General features: G+C 37.0%; 1 protein-coding gene across 3 annotated transcripts in view; it reads right to left on the reverse strand.

The window, feature by feature from the left end:
• ASB4 (ankyrin repeat and SOCS box containing 4) overlaps window positions 1–14721 on the reverse strand; it is a 117323-nt gene that overhangs the window by 51590 nt on the left and 51012 nt on the right. For 2 of the 3 annotated variants that reach the window (XM_061197773.1, XM_061197772.1), the window contains one exon: window positions 208–507. In XM_061197773.1, coding sequence (XP_061053756.1) covers window positions 208–507 — 300 coding nt within the window. Of the gene's footprint in view, window positions 1–207; window positions 508–10579; window positions 10767–14721 lie in introns of those variants that run through there. The other variant, XM_061197774.1, reaches the window with a different exon arrangement.

The raw sequence follows: 14721 nt of genomic DNA on the forward strand, positions 1-14721 counted from the left end.
ATTAAAACAGTAATAAGAATTCAATGTGATCATCACTGAATGACCGGGGCCAACATAACTATCTCTCTACATATTTTTAGGGCCCCCTGAATTAGGCTTAATGAATAGAGATACGTACTACATTGCCGGAGGTAAGTAAGGGTCACCAATTTTCAAAACCATGACTGGGCAAGTAGATGACAATGTCAGCCACCCAGAAAGGCTTACCTCTCCAAACCAATTGCTTGGCACAGAGGATGGAGCTTGGAGTTGTACAGAAGTGTAAAGCCGTGTGTCCACTTAAGGAGTAGCAATTGAGCTTTGCTCCACGGTCACAGAGAATCTTAACACAATCCAAGTTGGCCATTTCACAAGCCACATGAAGAGGGGTTTTCCCATTAGGTCTACAGTTGATTGTAGCATTGTGGTCCAGTAGCACCAGAAGACATTCCACGTGACCAAACAAGACAGAAAGATGCAGGCCCGTGGCCCAAGAAGACTTTAATTTGTAACTAGGCAACCAATAACCTGAAAAAAGAAAGGGAGAGAAAGTTTAACTTCTTGGCCTAGGATTTCTCCCTGTGAGAATTAGTGAGGATTTTTACAAAGTATTTTACTTTCGTCACATTTATAAAATTGGGGGGATGATTTGGAAGTTGTAAACTAGTGGCTGATGGATCTGCAAATGTTTAGCTTAGTAGTGTATTTGGATTACTTAAATGGGACAGGGGCTCTCTACTATTCCCTATTATCTTGGTCCTTCATTTACTTTACCTTCCTGGCTGTCCAAGGCATTTGTGTTTGAGACCTTCATTTATGTGATTGCATTTTATTTTACGTGATGATTTACATGACATTCTTATTAAAGAATTTTTTTTAACTCCCAATCATTGCCTTGAATGATTCCAAAGCTGTTACTTACAAGCTTATAATTTTCATTCCATCACAGTTCTTTTTCCCTCTAGTTGTTGCTATTGTCAAGCTAAGGTATGAATGTATTTGATGTCTTTAGAAAATTTGTCACACCAAATTTTATTTGCCTGTCTATCAGTTTATACAACGCCTCTTTCCGAAGAAGAATTAAGAAGAATTTATAGCAGCTTACAAATTTTACACAAGATTTTTTTAATAATCTAGAAAATAAGGGCAAAGGAAAAAATAAGGAAGGAAAATAAAAAGAGGTCCAGGGTCAGATAGGTACCCAAAATATAAACTGTGTTCTATATATGCTAGAACCACACTGTAAATTTGCCTTTGAACTTCCCAGCAGCCAAAATAAACAGGAAAACATGATATGTTGCACAATTAACTATGCCCACAAGCTATACACAAATTAATTGGTCAGGAGAAGCAGAGTTGTTCCTAGAACTGAGATCTTAAATAAAATTTTCCCATTAGTTGTTGGAAATCTCTCTCTCTCTCTCTCTCCCCCACCCTCCCTCCCTCTCACCCTCTCTCTTTCTCTTTCCTTTTTCCCTCCTACCTCTGACTTCTAAACACTGAACTAGTCCTTTTTTCCCAAGTGTCCAATGATTGCCATTTTGACAAGCTATAACAAAGATAACTTTATAAATCTTTTTTTCAATGTCAATACCCAGAGCCACGGCATTAAGCTCACTATGAGTGGAGAATGGAAAATAGGTACAGAAAGATGAAATATTTAATGGCAAGATGAAGATGTAGACATAGCTCAACAGCTTAGAAGAGACTCTAGGGTGGAAACAACAAAATAAATTTTAACATGGATAAATCAGAAGTTTGTTTTTACAATAGGTTGTAAAACTTCCACTATGCGAGTACAAGGTAAGCAGATTATGAGTTTTTTTTTGGAAAGATCGTCTTTCTTTCTTTCTTTCTTTCTTTCTTTATTTAATATTTTGGCCGCACCACGTGGGATATGGGATCTTCGTTCCCCAGCCAGGGATCGAACACACGTCCCCTGCATTGGAAGTGCGGAGTCTTAACCACTGAACCACCGGGGAAGTCCCAGCAGATTATGATTTAATGGTAATTTATCTGAGGAAAAACCTAAGTATCTGAGTTGACAATAATCTAGAAATGAGCCAACAGTAAGATGAAGCTGCCCAAATGCTGATACAATCTTTAGCTACATTAATAGGGTATAGCGCCCAGAACAAGAGAAGTAAAAGTTGTATTCTTCACTGATTAGATGAGGTCAGAAAAATCTAAAATATTGTGAATACTTCTGGGCAACAAAAATGAGCATCTGGAGGGCACTCAGAGGATGATGACCACGTTAAAGGTGGGTCTGGTGATCAGGTATTAAAAGTCTCTCATTTAAGTGAAAAGAACTACCGATGCACCACTCCTGGGTATTTATCCTACAAGTACATTCACTCATGTGTGAAATGCCATATAAGGGCCACTGTATTACACAACTCCCAGGAACACTACTTGCATTGAACTCTTTATGAAGAGTATGAAGTTCCCGGGAGTTATAAATCCTGGTAACCCGGCCCAGGACAACAACATGCACTGCACTACAGCATTGTTCTTAATGGTTAGTGATTGGAAACAACCTCAATCTTCATCAATAGGAGACTGTTTAAATAAAGTATGTACATCCATACAGTGGAACACTATACAGCCATTACAAAGAAGGGGGCGGTTCTGTGTATACTGGTATGGAAAAAATCTCAAGATATATTATTGAGTGAGAGAAGCAGGGAGCCAAAGAGTGTGCATAAAGGCTAACATGTAAGAAAATATTTATAAACACCTAACACAAGAAACTGGTTGCACTGGTGGGGACTGGGGGACAAGAACATAGATTTACTTATCCTTCAATGCTCCCCTTGAGCTTTTAAATTTAGTACGTTGTGCATGTATTACTATTTATAAAACTAAAATAAACTGTTGTGCTCCTGTCCAGGGGGAAAAATAATTTAGTTTAAAGAGGTCATTTAGGGCTTCCCTGGTGGTGCAGTGGTTGAGAATCTGTCTGCCAGTGCAGGGGACACGGGTTCGAGCCCTGGTCCGGGAAGACGCCACATGCTGCGGAGCAACTAAGCCCGTGCGCCACAACTACTGAGCCTGCACTCTAGAGCCCACACGCCACAACTACTGAAGCCCGCGCGTCTAGAGCTGTGCTCCGCAACAAGAGAAGCCACTGCAATGAGAAACCCGTGCACTGCCAACGAAAAGTAGCCCCGCTCGCCACAATTAGAGAAAGCCCATGCACAGCAACGAAGACCCAACGCAGCCAAAAATAAATAAATTTATATTTTTAAAAAAAGAGGTTATTTATAGGGTTATGCACAATGCTGATTAATCCTGAGGGAATGAATGCTCCCAACCAGAAGTTTGTTTTTCTATGGCCCACCCTCCAACCTAGACAGACAGAAAGACAGACAGACACACACACACACACACTCACACACACTTTAATCTCTTTTCATCTCACTCAGAATTCTAGGGCCATTTTGCTTTCTCGTCCTCCCAACTCTCCCCTTATCCAAAGTTGTTCTTTAAAAAGAAATCCAAAGTTAATTTACACTAAGGTCTAATAGACTGAGGATTGTTTAAAGTGTGACCCTCTTAGGATTATCTGAATTTATGTAGGAATCTGTATTCATACAATAGAATTAAGTTCTAAGATACTAATTCCAGATTTCAGACACTGAAAACGGAAGGTATTTGGTGATATGGATTTTCCCTGGTAGAGACAAATAGTTTCACAGACAGTCTGGACTGGGGAGGATCAACCCTGTGCCTGTGTGTGTGTGTGTGTGAGTGTGTGTGTGTGTAAATAGATATGCACACACATTTGTATATATCCATATATACATTTCTATTTAGCTGTGCACATTGAATCTGTGTTCCAAGCATAGTTTTTAAGCTATATGGTATGCAACCTGCTTTTGATAAGGAATGAATCACTTAACACCAATACTTAGTCATCTTAATACTCAAATTTCCTCTACAAGCAATTTGCAAAGACAGCCTCTTCTAACTCTCTTGCAAAGAAGCTGGTTCCAGATCTGAAAACTGGAGTGTGTTTTGCTTGCCAATTAACGGCAAAGATTAGGCAGCTCTATGCAGCAACTGATTGGAAACTCAAGTCCGCTTCTGCAGTGGTAAGAAAAATGATCTCAGAAAGGAAGCAGCAGAGAGCTGATTAAGAAAACACCATTTTGATGTAAAATCAAAGAAACACAGAATGTTAGCGCTGGAGGGAAGATTATCCAGTCCAAGCCTTTCATTTTCCAGATGAGAAAACTGCCACTTTTTCAGCCTGCTAGAGCCATAAGTCGTGTGCCTCAGTCCAAGCTAATGGACTCAGAATATCTGCAATGCAGGGTTTCCATCTGTCTTTGTCTTTGTGGAAGTAGAATAGGTTTAGCGCCAAGCCTGCTTCACAAATCATAAGGAAAGAAAGAAGATCCCGAATTCATCTATATGTCACATCTCTGATATGGAGATACATTTGCTGGTTGATTTTTTTTTCTTCCTCCTAAATTCCCAGTAGCACCTAGAGAATCTATCCTGCCTGTTTATTACATGAATCGATCATCCTTGACCTCTCAATCAGTTTCATCTGCGTGTCCTATAATCATAATCATTAACCAGTAAATTGGGCTCAGAGATGGCCAGGTGTTGAAATTTAGCCAACCTCATAAATGGAACTGTGCCTACAACTCACCTCTCCTAGAAAGGAATGTGGGTGGTAGGAATGTAGATGAGTGGGTGGCAGCAAGACCCCTTAGCTGGTGCCCCTAGGGAGCTGAGTGGAGAGATAGGAAGAGAATAGATAGTCAGATACAGATCAGGGTCTGTCGCAATGTATCTTGAAGCTGCATTGCAGAACTTTGGTGGGGGCTAGTGGGGAGGAGTTTCTGGATAATTCAAGCCCTTGCAAAGCAGGAAAGCCCACTGCAGAGACAGAAGCAGTCCACAGCAAACAGGCCACACACATACAATTACCACCTTTAAATGACGATACGGCCACAGGTCACTGTGTACCAAGTGTGGAAACAAGCAGGAGTGTCCTTTCCACCACACCTACCCTCACTGAGGACCAAACCTGAGGTAACGCCATCGCCAATAAACCACAGTGATGCAGCACCCATTAACACACTTGTGTCGATGCTAGTATGTCAAGAGATCAAAATGTGTCCTGCAAAATGTAACCCCCAATGGTCACAGCATGACAGAAATACAGTTAACTAATCAGGCAGATTCATTTTGTACACTCTCCCTTCTTTCCACAGCAATATTGTCCCAGGGCTTCAGAATTCAAAATGTGATTTATTCTTAGCATTTGTCTTTCAAAGTGCTCCCCTCTGCTCACTTCTGCAGAGTCCAGGATGCCCTTTTACTGTGTGCTCAGGTTGCACAAAGGACTGTGGGGAGGGAGTAAAACCCAGGAACAAAGCCCTTGATGGGGCCAGAGGTGAGGAAGGCACTGCTTCCCCTAATGTAAACTACTTGGTTCTCACCCCAGGTCTGCAGTCTGTGGGCAGTGATGCCTTCTGCTTGAGCTCTGCTTGAGCAATGAGCTTAACTGAGAAGAAAATACAGATTCTTTCTCCTAGGAAAAATTCCCAGAGAGAACTCTCAAATATAGGCCACACCCATGTGGATTTATAGCATCTACCATTACTTTTTACCTTCCCCAGACCATGACACTTAATCTGTTTATATAATTTCCCCTTCAAAACATTGAAGATTATCAGCATGCAGGAGATCTAGAGGGGGTCTTGACAAAGCCTCCACTTTACAAATGAGGATAAATATCTTGTAGAGATTAAGTAGCAGGAAGTGCCCATGTTTGTATACCTAGTCTCCTCCAAATCTCTAAATAGCCATCAATGATCTGAAAGCTACATGCAGTCCACCTCCAAACCAATATCAATTCTCGGCAAAGTTCTAAAGGAATTTAGGAGTTATGCCCCTACAAAAATACACAGACCAATCCTTTGTGCGTGTGTGTGTGTGTGTGTGTGTGTGTGTGTGTTTAGTTTAAATCTGAATCCAGAGATATGCCTGAGTCACTGAGTAGAAAACCCTCGGCTCAGGAAATATAGTAAGGAGCGAAGTGTTTGGGCCATCTTTTGGAAGAAGGGTTGATTCTGCTCCAGTGTTTGGGGGGATATACACATCTCTGGTAAACCTTCAGCTAAGCTCAGCTCTGCCACAGTTATCAGCTGTAATGTTATCTGAGTCCAAAGAACCCCACACACAAGAAGCCTCTGTTATTACAGACAAAGGTTACACACACTGCTCATGGCTGGATAAGCAGACATTTGCTCTGCTGTGTCCACGTATTTACACAGTCCTGAAGGATTACAGGCTGGAGCACAATTCTTGCCTATTTTTTAATAGCTAATATTTTCAGGATAAATCTCAGAGTTTCCCCAGGAGAGAAAAAAAAAAAGCTTGAAATGTAAAATTTAAAAGAAAAAAATTTGAACACCTAGGAAAGGAAAAGAACCCTGGGATGGCAATAGGAAAGTAGGAGAGTGAATTTCTGGCAAAGAGGAAAATTAGGTGATAAGAAGATGACTCATTAAGAGAGCGAAAATAAGAGCTTTCAAGATATTTGGAAGGCAGTTGCTACTTAGTAAGGTAGATAGAGTACCTGCCAGAAAGTTTTCCAGTGAAATCATTCATTGGTTATTTTAATTAAAAATATGACTATCAACCAAAGAACCTGCGGCTGTGGGCCATAAACGAAGTACTTAAAGTGCATTACGCTGATTAATAAAAGGACTCTGATTAACCTTGCTGACTAGGGAATTCCATACCAAAGAGATAAGTATGATATTCTGCCTGTAACATTAATGAGCCAAGGCTCATGCATCTGAAGGAGAATCAAATGTGTGGTTGAAAAACCTTTGGAAACAGCTTTATGGATATTCACGTTTCCCGTATGGAGATCGCCTAGTGAGAACCAATATGAATAGCTTTGCGTTTTTCCCGTATGGAGATCGCCTAGTGAGAACCAATATGAATAGCTTTGCGTTTTCTTAGAGACCCACTTTCACTATAAATACTGTGCGCTTGGCGCATAACAAACTTTATATCATTGACATCCCTTGACTATTCAACTGCTAATTGCATTTGGCAGTTAAAAGTTGTTCGTGTATTTAACTTTTCTTCACTTCATTCCCATTTTAAAGTGGTCAGCTGGTAGATGTAATTTTGCTTACTTGTTTTTACTTTTCAGACCCATGTATCTGCCATTCTCTAGGAGATAATGCAAATGCCAACCAGAATGTTTCTTTTTTTTAAAGAATGGTTTTCTTTTTTATTTTATTTTATTTTATTATTATTTGGCTGCGTCGGGTCTTAGTTGCAGCACGTGGGCTTCTCTCTAGTTGTGGCTCGAGGGCTCTATGGTGCGCGGGTTTCGTTCCCCACGGCATGTGGGATCTTAGTTCCCCCACCAGGGATCAAACCTGCGTCCCCTGCATTGGAAGGTGGATTCTTAACCACTGGACCACCAGGGAAGTCCCAACCAGAATGTTTTTAATGTTTGCTTTACAAAGTGTGAGAGAAATATTTTTAATTGATAAAACATAATTTTATCTGAAGATTTGATTATGAAGTTTAAAATAACTTGAAAAAATAGAATGAGATGTCTCAAACTTTAAGAATCATTATTAGGTGCTGGGGCTAGGCAGGGCCTGCCATCTGAACCTGGATGCTGGCTTCTAAATCTGTTCTTTGTCACAGGTGAGAGAAGTTACTCAATGAGATGGGGAAGCAGAAGTGAATTTCCAGACACTTTGTTCTACCTTCCTCACAAAGTCCATATTTTATATTTGCTTAGGAGGTCAACTTTTGATTATTAGTGTACCATTTAGATTGTGGATTGGGGGTTGCAATGTTTAGAGTCCAAGTTGATTTCTTCACCAACAGACTTCTGAGTTGCCTTTACAAAAAGTATAAACTTGCATTCATACTGGCTTAAACATACCATAATTAGGGGAGAAAATGTGGTCACTTTTAAAAATCCTATGTAAAATCCTATGTCCTAAAAGAAACAAAAATTATTTGGGATTAAACGTACCACTGTTGATCTTCCACAGGACAACAAATGTTGAATACAGATTACATTACTAATTACACAAGCAAATTTAAAGGTAGCATAGTATGTTCTAGATTTTACACGTTGTCTTGCTTAGTAAGCCAAAAATTACTAAAACTTGAAGATTCCCACACTTTAAAAGTAAATAGGTAATGTTCTATTTCTTCTTCTGGATGCTGGTTGCATATGTTTGTTTATTTTGTGAAAATTAATCAAGCTTCACACTTATGATTTGTGCACTTTTCTGTTGTAGAGTTTTTTAAAAGTGCTTAAAAAAATCAAAAACTAATGCATAGCAATTCAACAGCATTCAACATCCAAAAAGTCTGCTGTGATTTAATAAAGTCTCACAAAGTTTAATCTAGTCACATACCCTTCAAGGCCACAAAGAGTCTCATTCCCTAGAATTATTCAGAAAGGAAGTAACTAATTCTAACTAACTAACGAACAAATGACCAGTGTAGCCTGCTCAGCTCTACACTAGTCCCTGAGAATTCCTCTGTGACTTAGAAATTGATATAACCACTTAGGTCTACTTTGCTTGGCTAGCAACTAGGATTCTATGCATCACTTCCATTCCTGACTAAAATAAAAAGTTTGATAATTAGGCTGGAAGCCATGTGAAAATATCTGAAGAAACTGAAGAAAATGAGGCTTCAATCTGGGATTAAGATTAAAGAGACAGATTCTTATACCCATATTCATATTAAACAGAGAGTAAGTGTATTTCTTTCTATACGCACACGTGTACGTACACACACACACACACACACACACACACACGATTTCCTGCATAAACCCTGAAGATATGGCCACAAATCCTATCATTTCTTGCATTCATCCACCTGGCATGCATTAGAATGTTACCATTCCCCTTTTTTTTCCCCCAAATCCAGAGAGTGTAATTTGCTTTGTCCCTAATTGAAAGTCCCATCCCACAGTCCTATGAAAACACTCATTTGCATGAATGAAAATTTAGCTCTATGAAGACCATAGGGAGTCGGCTCATATTGACAGAAAGATTTTAAAATGCATTTTTTTCTCGTTCAGGGATGATAACACCATTGGAAGCAAGAGAAACGGCACCCTTCTTCTCCAGAAACTGCCACTAAAACTTCCTTTCTCACAACCTCCGAACCTTTGCATGATCTACGCAATTTGGCATGCTCAGATGAGAAAAGGCAGTCTTCACAAGTCAGGGTCAAATAAATTACCTGCTGACTTGGACATAAGTTATTTTAAGCTAGGCACGAATATAAGTTTTTAAAAATACCTTAAAAATGTATTTAGCATTCAGGCAGTCTTTCACTGAACAAATCCATAAGATGAAAGTAATCTGATCATATAGTATACATTCTTTCTTAACAGAATCTCCATCAACCACTTTTTAAAAAACAGACCTCTTCTTTGTTTTCCAATCAAGATAGCAATGCCAATTTATAATAAAACCCTCAAGTAAAAATCATAAACACAGTAACTGGCCTCAACTATTCCATCCTTCCTTCAGAACTGATAGTAAATTAACGTAGAAATATATACCATTAGTATTCATTTCTGAAAATTGATGGTGCTGATGATTTATATACAAATGGAAAGTATTTTAAACATAAAAAAAATGATCTCTCTTTCTCAGTGCTGTACACAAGACCTTATCATCTATTTTGTTTAAACAGAAGTGATGTTGAACATGGTGTTTGTTTGCAGTCCGCTTACCAGATGGCCTCGCTACTCAAATTTCCCATTAACTAGCTGATTTGGGAAATCAGAATCTGCGCATTTCTAATTTATTTCTGACTTATTTAGCATGGGTTCCAGAAAATCCCATGATAAAAAAAAAATTCAGTTCTAAGTTTTGCTATCCTTAGTTCTTCATAAGGCAGATACTTCGTGTTAGGTAGATCTACAATTTTGATCTATCAGTGTAGTCACGGAAAAAAGTTAACTTTTTGTCTTTTCTGGTTTCAGCTTTTCTGCCTGAACTGAAAACTCATTAAAATGACAAGGATCATAAAGGTGTATCATGGTACAGCCTTACCCATTTATTAACCCTTCAAATAGGGGCAAAAATCCTCCTTTTCCTCCAGGTGGATGTAGAGATGATATATCTTTAAGTAGCCCTGTTAACAGAGGGCTGGCAGCCTGTTCCCAAGCCAGTCATACTGTCTGGATTAGATCTCAGCAACCTGTTTAGCCATAATCTAGAGATGGTTTCTTTATTCTATGTACTTATAAGAAGAAATAAAGTTAGAAATAGAAGAAAATTGCATTACTAAATATGATTATCCAGGATTTCAAATTCTAGGCACAGGGATACAGAAAGAAAAGAGAGGAAAGTAAAGAGAAGAAAAAATATATTTATATATACATATACCAGCTCATGATTTTGTCTAGTTTAAAAAGAAAGAAATGATTACATTAGAAATATTTTTTAAGTATATATTTAAAGAAATAATAAGAGCTACTAGTTTAGATTGGGTGACTAATGCTGTGCATTAAAAAAACAAATCCATTTTCTATCGATTTTACAATTACACTTATAATTTTTACCTTGTTTATAAGATGCCAAAACCAAATTCTCATCTTCAACTTCAAAAACTGTGTCCACATCTATTTCCCTTTGGATTAAAATGGCCTTCAATTTTCCGAAGTCATTTGACTTTAGAGCCTCAAGGAAATTTCTCTTAACTAACTTGGCAGCTGCAGATTTAGTGATAGGGGCAGCCGTGCTGTCCATCCTTCCTCTCCCTCTGGAAGCTTTGTTGTGATTTATCAGGAGAGCGGCACCAAGCTAACAGGCACATGCTAGAGAGCCCACAAACTGTCAGCTAATTTTATCCCAAAGTTATGCTGATCCGTTCTATTTATATAGGGATCATTTCAAACTTCAAAATATCCTTCTTGGCTGTCACTGCACTCTCAGGTCTTTTAAACTGGTTCTATACTAACTAATTCATTGAATAACATAGTGTATCAATATGAAGGAAAACCCTCACAATACATTTCAGAGAATGAAATGTCACTATTATTTCTTATACAATCAAAGTAATAATGTAAGATTTAAAAGCTCTTAACTTTTTTTTTTTTCCCTCAGTAAAAACATCTGGTGCCCAACTGGAGATCCAATGTCTTGCTCTGATTAACCAATAGCCACAAATGAAAATTTGTTACAGTTGCTGATACATGTGCTTCTGAAAACCTATAATAATTCTGTAATAAGAGCCTGCAAAATCAAGCATGGTCATACACATTTGAAAACAAACAGAAGGTTATCAAGTGACTTAGAATTGAAAAATTTCAACATCATGAAAGAAAGCAGGGTAGGGTGATGGTGGTAGGGGACTATTTTAGGTAAAAAGAGACTAAAGAGACAAAACAGCTAAATGCAATGACTGAGTAAACTTTATTTAATCTTGTATTTTAAAAAATCAGTTAGAAAAGACTATATTGGTACAGTTGTGGAAATATGAATATGGACTAGATATTACTTGATAATATAGAGTTATTGTTAATTTTTTAAGGTGTGGTAAAAGTATTGTGGTTATGTAGAATAATATTCTTATTCTTAAGGGGTAAATTGTCATGATGCCTAAAGCTTCTTTTCAAATAATTCAGAAATACAAAAATAAATGTGTATATATATGTATATATATATACGTGTATAGATATGTGAGTGAGTGTGTGTGTGTGTGTAAATAGAGACAGAGAGAGAAAGCAAATGAGGCAAAAAATTAAAAGTTGGCAAATCTAATGAGGGATTTATGGATGACCATGATATTATTTTTTCAGCTTTTCTGTAAGTTTGAAATTTTCCAAGAGAGAAAAATACTCAATTGTTAAATGTACAAATCATTACAAATTAGAAAAATTGTGATAGTAAACGTTAATTTGAACATAAAGAAATTACACTTTATATATTGTCTGTGGGAGTCAAAACTGGTGCAAACTTTCTGCAGAATAATTAGCAACATGAATTTTAAAAAACTAAAAATGATAATAGTATTCAATTCTTAGAATTTACATAAGCATATAGACATGGATGCAAATCGCAACATAGTATTTTAACTTATTTCATTGATGTGTAACACAAATACAAGAAAGTAGAAAGTGACAAGTCATAAGTATACAGCTTGTCCAATTTTTACAAAGTGAACACACCCCTGTAACCAACCCCCAGGTCGAACCACAGAGTAGTTCAGGTACACTTGAAACCCCCTTTATGTCACTTTCCAATCCAAACACTCACCTGACCCCCAATGACAACGATTATCTTGACTTCTAATACTGTAGATTAACTTTGTTTTTTAATGTTTAAGATTTTTGTTAATATTCTTAATTTTAAATCTTCAAGAAGATAAAATTTCAAGCTTAACATAGTGTAAAGTATTTGTCCTGAGATAACGGATGGATAAATGAATAAAAATGTATATATGGATGATTATATTGTTAACAATAGTAAAGAACATGGAAGCAATCTAAGTGACTGACAGTAAAAAATTTGATAAATAAATGATGTCATATCCATGTAATGAAACACCCTTCAGTCACTATGACTAGGTAGATATATACTGATTTTAAAATATCTATGAGATAAGTAATTTATAAAATAGTATATGTAGTATAAATATTCTTTAAAAATATCTATACTTATATAATGTACAAATATATATGTATATATTTACATAATTTGTATCTATCTATATAATGTATAAATATGTGTACTAAATGCACACGTAGGAAGAAAATTCTGTACGCATGCATCAATTCCCAAATATCATCAGCTTTTATCTCCTAGTGCTAAGATTACATCTGATTTCTTCCTTATCTCTCTTATTTTCTGAAGTCATCTACAATGAGCACAACTTACATTTGTGATAAAAATGTATTTCTGCACTGAACGTATTAATAACGATAACTTGGTAACGCAGCATAAGCACAGAATTGTAGATTCCATAAAGTAAGGAACTAAATCATTCTCCTGCCCTCAGTGCCCAGTATGAACGAATAAATGAATAATGAATGAATAAAGAATTATTCATTGATTATTTACGTCCTTAGCACTATGCTTGGTTGAGAATAAGATACTGTTCCTTTTATGTCCACATGCGTGACTCAAGTATAGCAATTATTGATTGATACGTTTTGTCCATTTTTGACAAACCTAAGACAAAGAAAAGCATTCCCGGTAGAGGAAACAGAGACAAAGAGGAGTTTTACTTTATTGGAGGATAATTAGTCCTGGAAAAGATAACCAAAATTCACACTACCTAAAATTAAGACTGAATTTCACAGTTGGGGGGTGGGGGTGGGGTTCTCTTAATTCATCTTGAAAAAGAAAAGCAAAAATTATAGGGAACATATTTTCATCTAATATTTAACTTGTAGGTTGACAGTTACTTGTATAATTCATAGAACCACAAAATACAATGTTTACTATTTTCGGAGAAAGATATTTAATTCTTCTGATTCAATTTCATAATTACATGAAGCAATATACTTTACCTTTTGAATGGTTTCTGTCAAACTAATATATAAAAAGAATCATATTTACAAACGTACTCAAGAGCTTCAACAGATTTGCCAAGGGCCTTTCTTCATCCTTTGATATTCCAATGACATACAAACTCAATGGCTGGAGTTCCCTCTAAAACATCAATCAAATCCTCATGCTCTCAAACTTTTCTTATTCAATTATTAACAGAAATAACACTGACAAATTGCCATTAGTAAATGGTTTTGTATGTGATTTGGGCAGTTCTCCAACGTTTTCATCAATCTCATGAAATCTTAGCTGATTTACAAAATTTGCAATTTCACTTTGTGATGGACATCAGAAAACCCAAGTGAGATACAGACCCAACAGTCAAGGGTATGTTCTCATATTTCAGTTTGCCACCTTGTGACCTGAGGGACTAAGATAATGGGTGATCAGTTACTAGGCTCCATAATTCTTAACAGTAATAAAGTTTTTAATCTAACCTTACCATTCCAAATTTTACATTTTCTGCTTTCAAGGATAAACAATAATTTGAGAGGGAGGGAGGCAAATACCAATGAATATTGAAAAGAAAATATCAGATAATACATAATTAAATCTCACATTGTGGTTCACAAAGCAATTCATTCCATTATTGGAAAGTTAAAGTCAGAGCTTCTTTGTTATATTGAGTCAAAATCTGCCTATTCATAATTTCTTCCCGTTAAGTCTAATTATGAACATGCAATTATACATTTACAATTATACTCTTTCTAACATTTGAAAATAGCATTCTCTCTCATTAACCACTTTTTTCCTCAGGTACTGTCAACTGTTCCTTATTTGGGGTGATTTTCAGAATTCTCTTGTCCTGCCTGTTCTCTTCAGGATCCTCTTTAGTTGATTGATAAATGCCCCTCTTAAATTTTGGTGCCTAACATGGAACATAATATTCCTAGAGGGAGCTGAAAACAAAGGATTCTGATGGATGACACCAGGCACACTCTGTTTTTGTTGAAATTGTATTGGGATTCTTAGAGGGCACTTTGCAAGCTTGCCTCGTGTTACAGTTGTAATTCCTTCAACAAATACCTACTCAGAACCTTCAATATGCCAGACACTTATTCAGAGCACTGCAGTGGACAACAACAAAAATCCCTGCCCATGTGGAATTAAGCTAATGGATTTAAGTAGTAATGAAGTCCCCAGATCTTTC

Source organism: Eubalaena glacialis, chromosome 8, assembly GCF_028564815.1.
Source record: "Eubalaena glacialis isolate mEubGla1 chromosome 8, mEubGla1.1.hap2.+ XY, whole genome shotgun sequence".
Taxonomy (NCBI): domain Eukaryota; kingdom Metazoa; phylum Chordata; class Mammalia; order Artiodactyla; family Balaenidae; genus Eubalaena; species Eubalaena glacialis.